General features: G+C 39.5%; 1 protein-coding gene across 1 annotated transcript; it reads left to right on the forward strand.

Annotated features, from left to right (window-relative positions):
• Positions 1 to 4,391: 4,391 nt before the first annotated feature.
• Positions 4,392 to 11,677, forward strand: LOC146689959 (receptor-type tyrosine-protein phosphatase C-like). The gene is made up of 14 exons (XM_085436557.1): positions 4,392 to 6,288; positions 6,442 to 6,561; positions 6,742 to 6,771; positions 7,009 to 7,257; positions 7,353 to 7,586; positions 7,669 to 7,788; positions 7,976 to 8,116; positions 8,224 to 8,349; positions 8,733 to 8,888; positions 9,651 to 9,862; positions 9,965 to 10,025; positions 10,275 to 10,374; positions 10,547 to 10,578; positions 11,502 to 11,677. The coding sequence occupies exons 1-14, from the start codon at positions 5,997 to 5,999 to the stop codon at positions 11,549 to 11,551; spliced, it is 1,923 nt and encodes a 640-aa protein (XP_085292683.1). The 5' UTR covers positions 4,392 to 5,996; the 3' UTR covers positions 11,552 to 11,677.
• The last annotated feature ends 3,403 nt before the right edge of the window (positions 11,678 to 15,080 follow it).

Raw genomic sequence — 15,080 nt, forward strand, 5'->3', positions numbered from 1 at the left:
CTCAGACTTCTCTTGTTAATGTGTTGCTTCCATAACTTTGCCAGTCTTCTAGCTTGCTTACTTGCCACGGTGCACTGTGCCACCTACCAACAGAAAGGAAAAGATAATGTGCACATTTCCATGAGAGAAATCCCACGCCTGGACCGTCGTTGACCGCCGCCATGATTCTAGCCTACGTCACAGCGTCATGTGCGCCTTTTACATCCAACACAAAAACTGCAGTCGTGGTGATTTCGATTGTACTCAGAACTCGGAAATTCTGCCTTCTGAATAGGAAGATGTAGGTAACACCAGACTGCAGATGAGCTGCATACAGGGCTGGACTGGGACAGAAAATCATGGGGATTTTGACTAGAGACCGGCCGCCATTATACGAAAACTCAAGCCTTTGAATGAAAACAAACACTGTTCTGACAGTGATGTTCACTGTTCTGATGGTATATATGCATCAACCTATCAATCGTTTGTTGTAAGATTCAGATAATTTATTAAAAGCTAGACATTTGAAATGAGAATAAGAAAGTATTTCTTTGTGCCCCCCTCTCCCTGTTAATGCCCTACCTGCCCCCCTGGCAACACTTTGCTAGACCCGCCCCTGCACAGTTACCAGCTGTCAGCTGCTTAGAAAAGGATCCTGGTGTTATTCGTCTCTCAGAAACAGTTCATAACTTCAACTCATCCATGTCACCTAAAAGGTAAACCTGTTTCTCCATCACAGCTCTGATGATTCAGTAAGGACATCTCCTGGTTTCATCTTCATGTTTCCCTCTCACCACATAAATGGTAAATGGCCTGTATTTATATAGCGCTTTTCTAGTCCCTAAGGACCCCAAAGCGCTTTACATATCCAGTCATCCACCCATTCACACACACATCCACACACTGGTGATGGCAGCTACATTGTAGCCACAGCCACCCTGGGGCGCACTGACAGAGGCGAGGCTGCCGGACACTGGCGCCACCGGGCCCTCTGACCTCCACCAGTAGGCAACGGGTGAAGTGTCTCGCCCAAGGACACAATGACCGAGACTGTCCAAGCCGGGGCTCGAACCAGCAACCTTCCAATTACAAGGCGAACTCCCAACTCTTGAGCCACGATCGCCACCAAACCAACATCATGACCAGCAGCTTTACAGCTGTGGCTCCAGCAAACATCAGCTGATACTAGAAATTAATATTAAATAAATTCTAACAACAGCTGATCAAGCTTAAACGTGCTGCTGTTGTTTAGCGCGACAACCGCTGGTTTCCTCTTTCTGGCGCAAAGTGAGCGATAAACAAACAAGAGAGACGATCAGCTGATCACTGATCAGTTTCATGATTGAAGTAGCAACAGGAGAGGGAGAGGGTGAGAGGATGAGAGAAGAAGAGGCAGCTGTGCAGCAAAGACAGAATAACTCCAGCTTTGTGTCTTTTTCATTCTAGCTGAAGTCCGGGACAAACTGTGTTCCTTCTCAGCTCAACACGAAACGCGCAATATTTTCTCTGAATATGAGACGATTCTGTTTTTTTAGGGGACGGTTGGAAACTCTACTAACTAACCTTGTGAATAAAATAAAGTTCAACATCAGTAACATCATAGCACCCACCCAGCTGTATAGAAACTCCATCATGATAGCTAGCACGCAGTACGAGTTATTGTAACTGACTGTAAAAAGTCAACGAAAATAAACTCCACCTACACTTGGTTTATATCTGACCCAGATAGACTGCAGGTCATAACTTCTTACCTGAAGTTCAGTTCACCTGATACTCGGACCGGCGGCCGCCTCGGGTCTCTCCTCCTCCTGCCTCCGCTTTCCCTCATCCACCTGCTGGCTTCCACCACTTGCTAATGTTACTGAATCTGTGGAAGCTCCGCGATGCCACCACACGAAGTAACGAATAACGAGTCTATCTAAATCCCAGTAACAAGCAGTGTTGGGAAGGTTACTTTTAAAATGTATTCCATTACAGAATACAGAATACATGCCCTAAAATGTATTCTGTAACGTATTCCGTTACGTTACTCAATGAGAGTAACGTATTCTGAATACTTTGGATTACTTAACATATTATCATTCATTTTACAACTACATGAATGTACTATTGCTGTGTGATTTATAACTATTACTGAAGGTCCACGGCTCCGAACCTTAGTAAAGGGACCTCTGACTAATACGGGTTCCGTGTCGGGCTCATAGCCGAAAAATATCTTTACTCTGTTGTGTGGGTCAACTCTGCTTGCAAGAGACAGAGAGAGGCGTTGAAAGGCTGCTCCAACGGAAATTATTGTTTCGGAGGAAAACAGGAACACGGTGTACAGTCGAGTCTTAATAGCTTACTTACAACTGGGCTCGTCAGGCACTCTTCTTGGCTGCAGTGGTTATTATTATATTTACATGCTTCCAGCTCCCGTTTCTGCTCGATGATAATTCGTACTTTTCGACTCTCCTTTTTCTCCCTCCTCGCGCTCACAGACACATAACGTGTATGGCAGTCCATTCTCCCTGCAGCACGGACTACACTGCCCATGATGCTACATTCTTTAGAGCTATGCTTGTAGCATTCTGCCTATTAGCTTAGCACAACAACAACAACAACAAAAGGCGCTCTCTCACCCAGGAAACACACAGTCACAGAGAGAGAGAGAGCGTCGCCCTGTAACCATGGCAACCGTAACGCTGCCGCCTGGAACAAAGAGCGTAGCTGTCAAACAAAACCAAACAGTCCTGACCCGCGACAAAATGAAACAGGAAAGTACCGCAGTGTAATCCATTTATTTCAACAAAGTAACTGTATTCTAAATACCACCTTTTTAAACGGTAACTGTAACGGAATACAGTTACTCATATTTTGTATTTTAAATACGTAACGGCGGTACATGTATTCCGTTACTCCCCAACACTGGTAACAAGTAACGCGTTCCTGGTTTTGGCATAATAACTAGTTACCGTGCTCGTTACCACAATAATAACGTAGTTACTGTAACGCGTTACTTAATAATACCTTAGTCCCTACACTGCTCCTACGTGAGTGCCAATGTATTTTATGTTATACAATTTATGTACTTATATATATATGAGCTGACTGACAGAAATCACACACACAATGAGGGGCAACACGACTCAAACAGAGGCAAACAGACATTATACACACAGGAGGACGATTAAGGGACGTGGAGACACGTGGGAACGCAGCTGCACTGAATCATAAGTATAAAGACAGAGGAAGGAAAACATCACACACGAGACTATCAAAACAAAACAGGAAGTAACACAATGATCCTCAGATTAAGACAGCGGTCCCCAGCCCCCGGGCCACGGACTGGAGTCGTTTGGTACCGGGCCGCGAGAGTTGAGGCGCAGGTGTGAAATTGCTGGTTTTCAGGGTTTTTATCGTTAACTCGGTTTCCCGTGTTGTAGTTGTGCGTCTTATTTTGAAAGAAATATTTACGTGTTACCATAGCGACCAGAGAGCATTAAGGAGCAGAGAGGAGGATGTTGCTCTCAGTGTTGTTGGTACATTTCAAGAGGACGCTGCTAAGTTACAGAATTACACAGTGAATTTGCGTTTATGATCATATTTACAAAAGTTTTTGTCTTGGTCGTATCATTTCGTTGTATTTATCCGCGACACCTTAAAGGCCGTGAAAATATTGTCTGACATTAAACTGGTCCGTGGTGCAAAGAAAGGTTGGGGAGCGCTGGATTAAGACATGTGAAGTTGACATTGAGACTGGGGATAAATACACGTGGCGATATGTCAGATTGGAGAGACAACACAGAGAGATGGATGCAGGAACATGTAGGGAGAAAACAGAGGGACTGGACTACAAATGTATTAACTTGACAAGACAGAGAATACAAGACCAGCCATGGAGAGGAAACGCAGCGAGACCAGACAGATACGGAGACGTGACTCATATCAAACACGGGGACACTGACAAGAGACTGACTGAGACTGGGAACATACTGGACACAAAAAGGGAACTATGCAAGAAAGATCCAAGGACTGGAAATATAAATAATTAAAACTCAGAGACACAAAGAAGTACTAACAAATACAGGACTTCAACCTGAAAACAAAATAAACTACAAGAGCAACACAAAATTCAAAATACTGGGACAAAGACAGCCTGTTTGTAAGCTGCACTAAAGCAGACTAACACGCTGGTGCAACTCTAGCTACATGCCATGAATCTGGGTATAGACCCTTAATGTGGGCAGGCTCTCTTTGCTCATATTATAATTAAATACAATTACATGTAATAACTCATAGCTTTGCACATAATGTATCTTTTCCATACTTTCTTTTGCCTGAAGTCCCTGCACATTGAATTTGACTTTAGACCAGTTTCCTTGTAATTTAATTTTGATGCGTTTGAGTTCAAGCGCGTGAGTCTGGAAAAATTAGAGCATAACAGTTAAATCAGAGCAGCAGCTCTCTGTTGTTGGGATTTAGATCAAATTTGCATGTAAGTAACGTGTAACACAAAGTCTCTGATTATCCAACACGTGAATCATAAACTCTGCTGTCATCAGTGAAAGTAAAAAACAACAGTTAGTCTTGTCTGTGAAAGTTCGCAGTCATCCAGGTCATCGCAGTCTGAGGAGCTTGGAAAGAAAATTGTCTGGACTTCTTGCTACCATCCTGGCACCTCTCGTGGGGAACACCCCACACCACATCAAGAACTCCACCGACTTCACCGACAAGGTCCAGAAACTTACCCTGGATCCAGATGAAACCATGGTGTCCTTTGATGTAGTCTCTCTCTTCACCTGCAAACCCACCACGGAGGCCGTGGAGACTGTCAGAAAACGACTACAAGAAGACAGCTCCTTGGAGGACAGGACCAACTTCACACCCAATCAGATCTGCACACTGTTAGACCTCTGCCTCACCACTACATATTTCAAATACAACGAGGGTTTCTACAGATAAAAACATGGCTGCGCCATGGACTCCCCCGTGTCACCTATTGTAGCAACCTTTACATGGAGGAAGTGGAAAGGAAGGCTCTTGGCTCTTTCAAAGGAAGAGTACCCAGCCACTGGTACAGATATGTGGACGACACCTGGGTCAAAATCAAGACACAAGAAGTGGAATCCTTCACTGTGCACATTAACGCTGTGGTGTATGCTGTACAGTGCAGTGAGGAATGCTCAGACCTCTACATCGGAGAGACCAAACAGCCACTTCACAAGCGCATGGCACAACACAGAAGAGCCACCTCCACAGGACAAGACTCAGCAGTTCATCTGCATCTTAAGGATAAAGGTCACTCTTTCGAGGATGCCAATGTTCACATTTTGGACAGAGAGGACAGATGGTTTGAAAGAGGAGTGAAAGAAGCATCTATGTCCACTGTGAGCGACCATCTTTGAACAGAGGCGGGGTTTACGACACCAACTCTCTGCCATCTATAATCCAGTTTTGAGATCCTCCCCAGACGCCTTAACGCCACTCACATCCTGGGCCATCTGACCTCAGGAAATCACATGATAGGGTGGGGCCAGGTTTCACAACTAGCTCACCCGAAACCCTGGATGATTGTGACCCACACCCAGTTTCACACCTCGGCTCATGTGATTAGAGGATCATCAGGGGGTCCTTTTGTCCCTCTGTGGGGAGAAACTCCCACTGGGTTTAAATCTGGGACTCTCCACCAGTCGCTCTTAGAACTGAGGAACTGGACTTAAAGAAGTCCAGATGCTTTTCTTTCCAAGCTCCTTAGAGCTCTGTAAAACATGTTTCTGGAAACATTTTTAATATTACTCATTGATCCATCGTTTACACTAAGTTGTGACTTCTTATCCTTGGATCATCTTGTTTGTTTTTTAAAACAATCATTTGTTTTCTAGCATAGGAAATGGGATAGCAGTGACAAGTAGCACAGCATCTTTCTAACAACATGAAACACGACTGTTAGAGTGAAAATGTTACAGTGAGAACATTTTACATTTGCTACAGTTACAGCTAACATCTTTACGTCATGCTGATTTCTTTTTCTTGGAATGAAAATTGTTTCAGCCTCCTCACCTCCACGCACGGCTACAAATGCTACAGTAGCCACTTCAACAGCCTCCTCCTCACCTCCACGCATTTCCACCAGTCCTACAGTAGCCACGTCGTCTGACGTCTCACCTCCACGCATGACCACATATCCCATAGTAGCCACTTCAACAGCCTCACTTCCACGCACGACCACAAATGCTACAGTAGCCACGTTGTCTGACTCCTCACCTTCATCCATGGCCCCAAATGCTACAGTAGTTAGTCCATCAGTGAATTCAACTGCCATGTCTGGTAATGTATTCAGAGTTTATAGTTTCATGGATTATTGGCACAGCTGTGTGATAAAATGCTACATTTGTAGTTTAGCATCGTGTCAGGTACAACCAGTCTGCTAGCTGTTAGGTATTTCTGCCTGAAGTTGACCTCCAGCCTGCTCTCACACAGCAACCAGAGCTCCTCCTGCAAGCACCTCAAATGAGACCTCACTCACACCCACTCCACCCAGCAACTCATCTGACTCTCAGGCCTCACCTACAGGCACCACAGTGACAGCTACCACTGAAGGTTGGCCGTTTCTTTATTATACAGGCCTGTGATGACATTGATGTGAATATAAGCAAAGAACACGGCGCTGCTGAGTTACAAGTACCTGTAAGGTGCTCTGAGCTGTTGTACATTCATGCTGCATAATCACAAACTAATAATTTTGTTCTTTTCTGATCTCATTTGAATGCATCGTTTCAGCCACCGAGACGACTCCTGAGCCTCCAAAGTGTGAGTGTCAGTTTAAAGATAATATGTCGTCTGCTTTCAAACACTAGTGATGCTGTCGAGCGTTTCTTACTTAGTGAAAGTTTATTTTTCTATCGAGTGTAAAGATTGTGTTTTAGTTTTAGCCAACGCTGGACTGTGGTCAACATCTGCATGAACAAACTGACTGAGATGAAACATTTCAGCAGCTGATTGATGTTCATGAACAAAATGTAACAATCGATTTGATTTCGTGCTCAGGTTCCTACACTGTCACACCCATCGAGTTTGGACTGCAGATTAATGTGATGAACTCCCCCCCTGGTGACTACAACATCAGTATTACTGAAGGAGGTCGACGAGTGATTGAAGAGAGGGTCAACTTTACTCAACACAACATCCAACGCCTGAAGCCCTGTACTGAATATGAGCATCAAGTTTTATACAATTATGGCAATAAAATAATCAAGTGTACCTCCACTGGAAATAAAGCTGAAACAAAAGAAATGAGTGAGTACAAATAATTCATATTTTTTGTGTTTTGCCTTCTTGTAGTTTAACAAACTTAATATCAAATATATTTGTGCATCATTTGTGTGTTTCAGGTGAGACGGACATTACAGGGCAAAGCAGCATAAATGGACATATTTGCTACCAGAGCCAGTGGAACATCAGCTCGTTAAAATTACCACCAAATATAACTTCAGTTAATAAGTCCAGTAGTGACAGTAATACATTGTGTGTCCAAACTAATGACATCTGCTCTGATTATGAAATAACCTTCACTTCAGAAACCTGTGTGAATACTTCATTTGATATCACCAAAAACATCATTGTTGGTTTGTACAAGAAAAGTTACCTTTACATTAAAACTCATATGCTTATAATAGGAAGATAATTCAATGATGTTTTTTTCCACAGATTTATATAATTTAACTGAAATACAGCAAAATCCTTCCACTGGACTTCCTGCAGTGATACAGCCAACGTTACCAACGATCAAAGAGTGTAAACATATCACAGTTAATTACACTTGTTCAGGTAAGTGAAACATCCGCTTCACTGTAAGTATGTTTGATCTGAAAGCTCTTCTGCTGTCAGAGGACTGAGTGTTTGTGCTCTTTGTGAATTTGTTTTATTTTGTATTCTGCATTTGAATATAAAACCAAAGATGAACTGCTGCATGCACTGTGGTACAAAAAATGATGTCGTCTTTGTTTCTCGTCAGAAAAAGACAAACCTGGTCAAACGAACAAACCGCTGTCTGAGCTGGATCCCTTCAGAAACTACCGCTGTACTGGTCTGATCTTCATCAACAACATCCCCACAGTTTACACAACTCCACCCGTCCACCTTAACACTGACTGTGGTGTGTTGATATTTAACTTACCTCAGAGGGATGAAGCTTTTCCTCCTCAGATAGTTTGAAGTGCCACAAACTAACAGCTGCTGCACTGTAACTGTTTGTTTCAACAGATCTTACAATAAACTTGGAGAATAAAAAAACCAATACTTCCATTAAACTGAGCTGGAAAACAACCAGTAAGAAATGTAATGGTGTCCTTCACAATTTTTCATATGACTGCAGTTGTGATAAAAAAGGTAAGTCCAATCATTTGGATTCACTTACACTTTATAAATATCTTATATTAAAATGTATTAGTTTTGTTTTTGTTTATTGTTAACAAAAGATCTGCTTATTTGATCATTAAAATATATAGAAGTGTTTATATTTTGAGCTAATAATTTACTAAATATAACTGCTTGACATTTAACCCCCATCACTAAACACATGAAGTATGATCCAAAATAACGATATGTCACTGCATTCTTATCTTATACTCAGATCTCCAACCTGTTATGTTCAGTCTGCTGCTCATGTCGTTGTCGTGTTTACTAAAGCCAGCAGGTCAAAGTCACCTGAAGTCTCTTTAGCTGGACCTGCTGATTTAAACCACAAAGAGTTCATGAACATTATGTTACAGGAATCACAGGAATCCCAAAGCCTCAGTCTGACGGAGGAACGTGTGATTTTACTGGACTCGAAGCATTCACTGATTATACCTGTGGAGTCCAACCCAAATACAACAGCAAGACGGTTTCCAATAAAAGGGAAGTTACACTGAAAACTGACCCTGGAGGTAAGTTACCAAACTAAATATTCAGAATTACACTTCATAACAAAGCTGAACCTTTAATTGATCAAAATCAAACTTTGTTTAGCTTTATTTTTTATATCCTTCTAAAACACAACATGAAGACTTTGGTGGTGAACAGCAGAAAATAAAGTTACAAAATGATGTTTTCATGAAGAAGAATAAACTCGAGCTCATTTATTTTAGTGAAAGATTGGAAACAAATGTGTTTTTCAGTGTGACAGTCCTGATTATAATTAATGTGATTTAGATATATTTTAAGATAAATGCCATGAAACAGAGAGCATCCCTCATATCAACTAAATCCGACTCTCTGAAACTTTACAGTGAACATTAAAACATGCTGAGTCATCAGTGAAGAAACGTGACAGTAATTATGACGTTCAGTCGTTTAAGCAGCGCTGACTCAGACTCTTGTTCTCTGGGACTTATAGAAATGTGTTTGTTAATTTTCTTTACTCGTTCATATTATTCTGGAGGGAAAATGTGTTTAATGATAAGAGATAACTGAAGTTCATTCACATGTTTTCTGTTTTTTAAAGTTACATATCTGTACATTAAATGTAAGCTGGGCTCCATAAAAACAAAATGATAAATTAATTCTTCAATAATTAATAATTAATTTCTATTATGAATCGTTTTAACATTGCAAACATAAACATGTTTACTTTCACATGTTTTGTCTCGTTGCTGATGGACATAAAAATGAATCTTAAAACTATGATCCCTGTTTTCATTTCCTTACAGTACCCGACGGGCCGTCTACAGTGACTGTAACTGTGCCGGAGAATAATGTGATTAAAGTAGAGTGTCACCATGAAGGCAAGATTAGAGGACCAATAGAAAAAAGAAGATTCATAGCACGTCTTCATCCTGGTGGTGAAAACAAACTACAGAATAAAACAGTTTGTGAGTTTGAATTCAAGGATCTGAGCTACTCTACAGCATACAGAGTGGAGGTTTGTATCATCCTACTTTTAAGTATATGATTATTTTATGGCTGCTTTATTTTAATGGTGTCATTTCTTATGAATGAACATCTGAAACATCTGTATTTATAGGTGACTGTTTTCAACGGATACTTTGAAAGCCAACCAGGCAGAGGAACAGCTGATACTCGCTGTAAGTATGGATTCAATGACACAGTTTGTTGGATAAATCAGTTTACACACACACACACACACACACACACACACACACACAGGTGTCTGTTTTTAACAGACAAGTTGAAAGTGAAGCCAAAGCCAGCACTCGCTGTACTGTTCACACAATGAAATAAAGTATAAATATCTTTACTCTGCTGGGTAACATGACTTCTTTGTATCTTGAATATTAAAGCCACTGTTTGATATTGTTTGAACCTGTTTTCAGACAATGACAAAGCTGTCATTGGTTTTTTGATCTTCCTCATATCCGCCGCTCTGCTTCTGGCGGCCTGCGTGTGCTACAGGAAGCTCAGAAAGCGTAGGAGGTAAAGGCCACGCATCCAACATCGTTAGTTTATATTCATCTGTTATCAGTGATAAAACTGTTTGTTGTAAATGAATTTCAATTTATTATAGATGACATTTATCTATGGTGATAATTATGTTCTGTTTTCACACAGTAGGATGTTAACTGTTAAGTAAATCTTCTCTCCACAGTGACGAGGATGAAAATGTGGCCTCAGAAGCAAGTATGTAGACATTCAGCTGCTGTTACCATGAACTATGTAAATGTTAATACTTTGCTACATTGTTACTATTTGTAGTTGTAAAGAGTCTTATATTGGTTTAGAATTTTTTAATTATTTTGTATTTATTTTATAATTTTGTCCTTCTGTTTTAAATCCTCTTTACCTTCATTTAGTTTCAGGAGTTGTTTTGCTTTCAGTCTCGTTTTTATTGATTAAAATATTTAGTTTGAATTTAGTTTTTAGTTTTTAGTTGTTATTTTTCTCTTTTTAATTATTACACAGATTTAGGAAATATAGGCTAAATAATTTGATATTTCCATAAAAACACAACCCTTTGTGAAAGCACGTCACTCACATAAATCTAAATGTCACAAGTCTTAAAGCATCTGTACCAAAGCCTCGTCAGGTTTGTTGTGTTTCGCCAAAACTACAAAGACTCAAACTGAGACTATTTCCTGTAAACCAAAGGATTCCAACTCGTCCTCGAGAGCTGCTGTCCTGCAGCTTTTAGATGCATCCTTGTTCCAACACATCTGCATCCAATGAATGGTTTGTTATCAGGCTTTTGCCAAACTTGATGACATGCTGAACAGATAATCCATCCATCTGATTGAGCTGTGTTGGAGCAGGGATGCATCTGAAAGCTGCAGGACAGCAGCTCCCAAGTTGGACATCCCTGCTGTACGCATTCACTTTATTTTAAATGGTTTCAACAGGTCACAACATTATTTTGTTGGTTTAATTTTGCAGATATTTTTATAACTGGCTAACTAAAATGTTTCATCATACCTAGTAATTTTATTAGTTTAGTTTTAGTTACTGTAAGTATAATAAAACTGGTTGCAGCAGAAGTTATGTTTCATAATCGTGCTGTGGTTTGATGCTTTGTCATGTTTATTGTTGTTTCCTTTGTCTTATCACAGTTTACATGAACACACGACCTCCTGGGTGGCGTCAGAAAGAAGCTCAGTAACCAAGAACATCTCGGAGCATCAAACTAAATCTCCATAAATTCTTTATCTTTAGTATTTACGTTGTTCAGTCTTCATTTGGTCATTTTTCCATTTTAGCAATAAAAAAATATTTTGTTTACATTAGACCCAAATCTCCATGTTTTTTTTTCTTAAATAAACGATTAATTACTGAAATAAACATTAAAAATGCACTATAAAAAATTATGTGTACAACGTTAATAAATATAATTATTTGGGTGTTTTTTGTTTTGTTTTCAATCAGCGTTAGATTACAGGTAAATAAATGTTAAAGATAATTACACATAATAATGTGTGAAGGTGTTGTTGATTATTTAACATTGTTCAGATTTACCTTGAAATCACCAGAAACTCCAGCTGCAGCTTCACTACACACGAGCAAACTTTTTTTATGACAAAATATCAGCTCTGACTCATAATATTTTACACCAGCCTAAAATAGGCTTTTTATTTTTTACATTAATAAACTTGATAAGATGAAGTTTCAGTTCTTGATCTGAAATATAGAAATCACAAAAAAGCTAATTCTCTATAAATAAATAAAAAAAACAAGCAGCTGTAACTGTTCTGTCTAAAAGTTATGATAATCACTTGTGTCATAAGTTGTAATAATAACATAATAATAACATGAGCTGAGAGAATATATGTGACAGTGATAGATACTATCATGAACTGTATGATACAGTGAATGCATTTAAAAGCCACTGAAAGCACTAAACGCAGCTGGCTGTGTCTTTATTATTAACATCGAGGCTGACATTAACATCGACTAATAGAAAGTTAAAAGAAAACTTTGTGGTTTAGATCGAAGTTTCCTGTTCGAGGTAGCAAAGCGGAAATGTGACTTTCTGTAAACAAAGTTTCAGTTTGTGAAAACTGACAGTCAAGTATTAAGTATCTGCCCTTCCCGATTTCTTGGTTTTTGCATATTTATAATGATAATAATAATTCATGGTATTTAAAAGTGCCTTTAAAACACCCAGGGACACTGCACAGAGCAAATAAGACAAGCGTCAAACCAGGAAATAAACACAGTAATAAAAGAAAGTTTAAGATGGAGACGTTAGAGTAGACTGTCTGGAAGAGGTGGGTTTTGAGGGGGGACTTAAAAAGGGGGGAAATTTATCACACTTACATGTTTAAGATCATCAAACAAATTTTAATATTCAACAAATATGAAATTCACTTTTTAAATGATGATTTTATTTATTAAGGGAAAAAAGGCATCCAGACCTACCAATCAAACCTATGTGCCCCCCAATAATGATTTAGTTAGTTTAGGTTCACTAGCCCCGCCCACATCTGGTTACTGCCAGACCAGCTGAATCACTTAAAAGAATCGACCTGAGAAAATGGAGCACACTAAAAGATTTCAACAAGCCTTCGTGAGCCTGTCTGTCAGTCATTTCCTTTATTCACAAATGGAGAAAACCCACAACAGTAACAGTAACAGCCTCCTCAGAAGTGACCTAAACATCTGAACAGCTGCAGTGTTCATAGTTCAACAATGCAGGGCATCTATCCTGATAACCACCAAGACCTGCTGGAAAATATTCTAAATAAGTGTATAAAGCACATCAACTTAATCATCCTTTGTCAAGTATTTTTCACTGTCTTAATTATGGAGCTAATATTTATTTATATAATAAAAAATACATTTTTGCTTATTTGTTTAATAAAATACTTTTTTAAATCCGATACTTTATTGATTCTGTGTTACATCAGCAGTATAAGTCATAAAAATAAAAACAGTATATAATAAAATAACATGAAGCACAGGCCCATACTGAAGGCCTTTTTGTGTGAGGCAGTGCAAAATTTGATATACAACAGTAATAAAATAAAAATAAAAATTAAGTGAAAGAAAAAGAAAAGAAAAGACTGAGACAGGGCAAAAAGGAATTCTAGTAAAATTGTTGCATTTTTAAATGAAGTTTTATAAAATTCATTTGGAAACAAGGTTTTATTATTCAGTTTGTTTCAAACAGGAATAAACAGGAAGCTGAAGTCGTTTAACTTCACATTTAAGTTCCAGGTTCATCGTTCTAGCTGTGTTCAACAGCCATGTGCAAACCATGATTTCCTCCATCCAACCTCCAGAAATGTAATGTTGCTTTGTGGCAGAGCCATGAGTATTTTATTCTTTTTTTCCTTTCGTTGGTGACATGAGTGCAGACAGGTTTGTAAAATCGAAACATCTTTTTGTAGTAAGACAAATAAAGTAGTTGCGTACCCAGGGCCATTCAGCAGCATTTCAGTGTTGGAAGTTTGTGTGGTAATAAAATGGGACGTGATCAGTAACAGTAAGGAGGCCTGCGTTACTCCTGCTGTCTAACAGAGGTACATGTAAGTGTTTCACTCTTTGATGGATCCTCTGGCCACCAAATCAGCCTCCATCTGTACTGTACATCATGATCTGTTCTTATACTTCACCTTATCTTTATTTATCTCTTAATTATATATAAATAGCACTAACTGAAGATTTTCTCATTCTGCTCCACATCTGTCACCTCCTCACCACAGCAGCAGCTACTGCTTCAACAGCAGTCCCACACCCACACCCACAGCCATCTCACCTGCCATCTACCCACAATCAAACAGCTCATTTCAAACGGCCACTTAACATCACATTCAGCCATTTATATGACACTGATGATTCAGCCCCTGGTGACTAAGAACTGGTGAAGAAGGCCGACCATTATTCGGTACGTCAGTGACAGCAAGGAAATCCAACAAGATAACAGAAGGAGTAACTATGAGCATAATGCTGCATTTATTGGCGCTGAAAATAAAACTAACAACTGTGATGAGTGAGTACAATTGTTCCTGTTTTTGTGTTTTACTCTATTTTAATTCAGATTTTTATTTTTTAAATAAAAGTAATATTTGTGCATTTCAGATAAGAATGACATAGAAAGCACAGATTAGTTGGTTCCTTGGATATGTTTGATATCAGCTCAAACCCAGCATCTCTGTCACACCTGCTTATGAGGACATTTGCTCAGTTTTGACCAAAACCTTCACTACAGGAAGCTGCCTGTGTTCTTCCTTTAGTCTCACCAAAAACATCAATGTTGGTAAGGACAGAAATGCCAGTCTGCACTTTAAATCCACCTGCTTTAAATGTAATGAGGTTTTATCAGGTTTGCTTCATTTTAAAGTATGTTGTGCAGAGTTCTTAAATCCAAGTGAAATACATCAGATTCTTCCTGCAGAAATAACACTGGTGTTTCCGTCTCAGTGTAAAAGTTTTGGCAGGTGGTAAGTTTACATCTTAGCTACATTATAAGACGATCTGATCCGAATGGTCTTTTGCCGTAAGACGAGTGAATGCCCTGCGGTCTCTGAGAAGCTCAAATCTTTTGAATGTGTCCACATTTGAGTCAAAACCCAAAAGATATTGGTTATGTCTTCTTAGAAAGCTGTAAACAGAGGGAGGTTAATCTAACTGACCTGGAGCCTGTTGCAGCTAAACTGGTCTGACTGTAGAGCACAACATCGTCACAAATA

The sequence above is a fragment of the Copadichromis virginalis genome, linkage group LG17, assembly GCF_057382275.1.
Source record: "Copadichromis virginalis isolate Kocher_CV1m ecotype Utaka linkage group LG17, C_Virginalis_male_GT1.1, whole genome shotgun sequence".
Classification (NCBI taxonomy): domain Eukaryota; kingdom Metazoa; phylum Chordata; class Actinopteri; order Cichliformes; family Cichlidae; genus Copadichromis; species Copadichromis virginalis.

What these genes read in the sequence shown, in the direction of transcription:
- LOC146689959 (XM_085436557.1), top strand. Translation starts at nt 5,997, where the DNA reads ATGAAAATTGTTTCAGCCTCCTCACCTCCACGCACGGCTACAAATGCT. An exon ending in GAATTCAACTGCCATGTCTG is followed by an intron (nt 6,289 to 6,441) that starts GTAATGTATTCA and finishes GCTCTCACACAG; the next exon opens with CAACCAGAGCTCCTCCTGCA. An exon ending in AGTTAATTACACTTGTTCAG is followed by an intron (nt 7,789 to 7,975) that starts GTAAGTGAAACA and finishes GTTTCTCGTCAG; the next exon opens with AAAAAGACAAACCTGGTCAA.